The 4,496-nt window shown below is 44.7% G+C and overlaps 1 protein-coding gene across 4 annotated transcripts in view; it reads right to left on the bottom strand.

Annotated features, from left to right (window-relative positions):
• Positions 1-4,459, bottom strand: part of LOC138641858 (protein adenylyltransferase SelO-like) — a 31,590-nt gene extending 27,131 nt beyond the window's left edge. For 3 of the 4 annotated variants that reach the window (XM_069729601.1, XM_069729600.1, XM_069729598.1), the window contains exons 1-3: positions 4,432-4,459; positions 2,027-2,305; positions 1,717-1,835 (exon numbers count right to left, since the gene is read on the bottom strand). In XM_069729601.1, the coding sequence (XP_069585702.1) occupies positions 1,717-1,835; positions 2,027-2,228 (321 nt within the window). In that variant the 5' untranslated portion in view covers positions 2,229-2,305; positions 4,432-4,459. Of the gene's footprint in view, positions 1-1,716; positions 1,836-2,026; positions 2,306-4,124 lie in introns of all 4 variants that reach the window. The other variant, XM_069729599.1, reaches the window with a different exon arrangement.
• Positions 4,460-4,496: the final 37 nt, after the last annotated feature.

The following is a 4,496-nucleotide window of genomic DNA, read 5'->3' on the forward strand; positions in this document are numbered from 1 at the left end:
TACATACGGAGGATGCCATGCGCAAAAAACGCTGACACACCCTGCCTACGGAGGAGCTACGGACCACTTTTTTCGGGACTTTTCAGCGTATTACGGCCGTAATATACGGACCGTATTGTTTTACGCTGTGTGTGACGCCGGCCTAAGGCCGCTATTGAAGCATCCTGGGCCTCCATAACATCTCAGCAGTGTCACAGGCTGATTGCCTCCATGCCACGCCGCATTGAAGCAGTCATTTCTGCCAAAGGATTCCCGACCAAGTATTGAGTGCATAACTGAACATTATTATTTGATGGTTTTTTTGTTTGTTATTAAAAAACACTTTTATTTGATTGGATGGGTGAAATATGCTAATTTATTGAGACAGGTTTTTTGGGTTATCAGGAGTTGTATGCCAAAATCATCAGTATTAAAACAATAAAAGACCTGACAAATTTCAGTTGGTGGATAATGAATCTATAATATATGAAAGTTTAATTGTAATCATTACATTATGGTAAATAATGAAATTTAACACTATATGCTAATTTTTTGAGAAGGACCTGTATGTTCGAATCCCCGCGGCTGCATGTCTCGTGGAAGTTTGGTACTCACAACACATGCAAAGATTGCCTAACAAACAGGAAATCCCCATGTGTTGTGGCTATCGAACAGCTGCGAGACATGCAGCCGCGGGGACTCGAACATATTATTCAAGGACGCCGACGTCACTCGGTTAGCACCCGAGCATGCTCAGCTAACACCTTATTCGAGCATGTTAGCTCATTTCTAGTTGGTATCCTAGATGCCACTTTTTTTAGCAGCCAGGGGCAGTTCCATAATGGGGGTGAAATGCTCTTTAAAAAGGGTGAACATTGTTCTACGGTTGATATCATGTTGGTAAGAGCGCAGTCAGATGGTGTATAAATCGGAGCGAGAGAAGAACGCAACTCTCGGACTGGCCGGCTCCCCCTACTTGAGCGTGACAGCTGTGTAGAAATACATGAAGCCGTCACGCTTGGGTGGGGAGAGCCGACGGCCAGTCCATGCTCTGCGTTCCTGGTAAGGCTGCTTTCACAGATCAGTTTTTTGCCATCAGTCGCAATCCGTCGAATTTTGAAAAAAACGGATCCATCGGAGATTGTGAACAACTGATGCGACGGATCCGTTTTTTTGCCAGATCCAACGAGCTGATCCGGCTATTGGATCATCAAAAAATCAGAGCATGCCGTTTAAAAAAATGGAATCCATCAAATGACAGATTCCGGCGCCAAAGGCTTCCATTCTAGCAAACGCCGGACAGCGACGGATCCGGCGCTGTCCGTTTTTTTTCGACAGAGACAAAAAAACGTTACTTTGTCCGTCGTGTCCGGCCACCGCACCGACAATTTTCGACAGATCCAGCGAACGACGGATGAAACGTGAGGCCATCCGTCACTAATACAAGTCTATGATGAAAAAACGGATCCGGGGGCATCAGTCACTGGATCCGTTTTTTCAAAATTCGATAGATTGCGACTGATGGCAAAAAACGGATGTGTGAAGTGGGCCTTAGGCCGTATGACTGCACGCTGACATTGTACTACACTGCAGATAATCACATTTCAGCTGTAGGATTATGACCGCAGCTCTGGACTATAACGCAGCCTGTAATTTAGCGATTTCAATGTTGTGTAAACTAGAAAATGAGGCTCCGAAGCAACAAGTGCGATTTCTACTTACAGGATGGTCGCTTACCTCCGAGACTGCCACAAGGCGTACATCCGACATGAATGGAGTTGGGTAGACACGAGAGAAGACGCAGTCTTTTACTTTTCTTACATAATTTCCTCTGATTGAGTCAATCGGTAATTTAGCTGCAAATAGGAAATGCAACTTCCTAATTATGGGAATCTAGAGGGCTATGTGCAAACGATGCATTTCACAGACGGATTCTGATGCAGAAACCACAGGAAAATACTATCAGAAAATGCTCAATACAAATTAACGGGAATGCAATAATGAATGGGGACCTATGTGTGAACGCAGAGCAAAGAAACGGACGCACCTAGATCATCATCCAGCGATGCGCTCCATAAACCCAGAGAAGACACTCGCACCTTTATTCCGCAGGATTCACTGCTGTTCAGCGCGTTAATGATGAATGGCGTCTTGCTGTTCTTTGTGCTGATGTTCTGATCCCCGATCAGACAGTAGACTCCATATATTGCCCATATACAAGCTAGAGCAATAGAGCTGCCCTGCACCATGACGGCCTGCTCTCATCTAGTCATTACTTGGTCCTTTACCAATAAGACAGGAGGATATCAGCTGCTTCATTCTTCCTCTGCGGGGAAATAAGAGTGATTGTTACTGCGATACATTTAGGATAAACAGCAAATATTTCAACAAGACTGTCCACCATTTGTCTGAAACTCTGTTGCCCATCTGTTTTAGATTTGGTGGTAAAAAGAGGATTTTCAGACAGACCCTTAAAGCAAGTTCAGTTAGGGTCTGACCTGTGTCACAACCACAGGGGATGCCAAATATCCATTCTCTACTGACGACTTTGTGCTGTCCATTTCCATAGAGATGATTGGGAGTACCGGAAATTAAATGTGTTGCTTCCAGTCACCTGTTATTGGTCCATCTAAGGGTGGACGGCGCATGCTCAACCTGCTCCCCAACAAAAACTGCAATCTGGGGTACATCGAGGTTGGACCTCATCTAACTTGCTATTTATGACCTGCCTATTGATAGATCATGAAGTGTAAAAAATGGGTTCTTTTCTGAATACTTTTTTTTTTAACATAAAAGGCTTATCCCGGACTATTTTTTTTTATTATGGGCCTAAAAACTAACAGGCAGGCTGCATCATGCAGCGTCCTCTGCGCCCTGATGCATGCGCCACAGTGACGCATGCGTCACAAAACGCAAGTGCAACGCATGTCCATGCGCCCCCCATGTTAAATATAGGGGAGCATGACGCATGCATCGCCGCGGCTGCGCCCGACGCAAAGCTAATGTGAACGTAGCCTATGTAGTACTTCTATTACCATTGTGTTCCCTTTACGACTGCAGCAGCCATCTTGGATGCAGGAGGATCGGAACTCCAGTCTCAGCAAAGAAGGCACCAAGCGGTCTGACACATCACGACTCCTCAAACAAGCGGCACCACCTAATCTGTATGGTACTAATCACACAGACAGAGGGACGTACGTTCACACCCTGGAATGCTCAGGCAGATTTTGCTGCGATCTCCAGGCACAAACCAGCTGCCATTGCTTTTCCAAACCATGCTTGGACCTGCAGCAATGCACCCTGCAAATCCGCGGCAGAAATCCGAGTGCAGCAGCGGTCAGCGCCCTTAAGATGAGATTACGGGGTGCCGATGGTTTGCCACAACTTTAAGTAGCCCCCCATCGCCATCATCTAGTACCCTCATAAAGCCCAGCCATAGGATGGACTTCATAAGAGACCATGACTATCATTACATACTGCAATACTGGAGAATTACAGTACACAGTACAAGCGATCGCAGGTTCGATTCCTCCATAGGGACTGAAAAATACAGTATGGAGGAGAAAAAAAGTAAATATATTACAACAATAAAACCATAAACACTCTAATCACACGTAAAGCACCATGGAATAAATGGCGCTATAATAATAATCAGCTCTTCCCAATTTAAAGGGGACATACCACTAAGTTACGAGCATCTACTTTTTGCTCTTAGCTTCCCCCCCTGCTTTCCCTGATTATTCCGCTTTTTTTCTTTTTTTTAAATACGCCGTGCAGTTCTGGAGATATTGGGGCCTTTTTATTCAGTATCGATTTTTATGATCTTTACAAGGGGGCGTGGCTCACAGGATACTATGGGGCGTGTCTTTAGGCCTCTCTGCATAAGCCACGCCCCCTGTGTAAAAAGAAATGCATGAAGTAGATAGCGCTAAATAAAAAGGGTCACATATCTGGAACCGTATGGGGTAAATTCAGAGGAGCTACCGAAATAAAATAAGTGCAAAAACTGGTCCCTCACAATCTGGTGACGGGTTCTCTCTAAATATGAAGAAATATAAAAAATATAGGATCAAACATATTCAGTATCACTAATTCTAGAAAAGTCAGATGTATCAAACTATAAAATTACTTAAAGGGATAATTACGTGTGCAGTTACCGCCCCCTAGTGGCGGCTGCAGGCAGGAAAACTTTGCCTTTTCTATATATAGCACATTTTCTTCCAATACTGCGCAGGAGAGCAGGTCACATGACGTGCTCGCTCCATATATGGAAGTAAATTCGGGTCATAAAATCTTCGGGCGGCGCCCGAGTCCACTTATGATGACGTATTATCCTGCTATCCCCGTCACATAACAGTTGCCAGTACTTCCTTACTAATTACGTCATCTTATATTAGTTCTTTACGACAGAACTACAGCGTACGTGTTTTCTAAAGCAGAATGCAGTCTTACCCTCAGTAAAAATGGCCGACAAAGCATTTCCGACTTCCGACTTGTCACATCTGGTTCCGGTGCAA

This window comes from Ranitomeya imitator, chromosome 6, assembly GCF_032444005.1.
Source record: "Ranitomeya imitator isolate aRanImi1 chromosome 6, aRanImi1.pri, whole genome shotgun sequence".
Taxonomy (NCBI): Eukaryota; Metazoa; Chordata; class Amphibia; order Anura; family Dendrobatidae; genus Ranitomeya; species Ranitomeya imitator.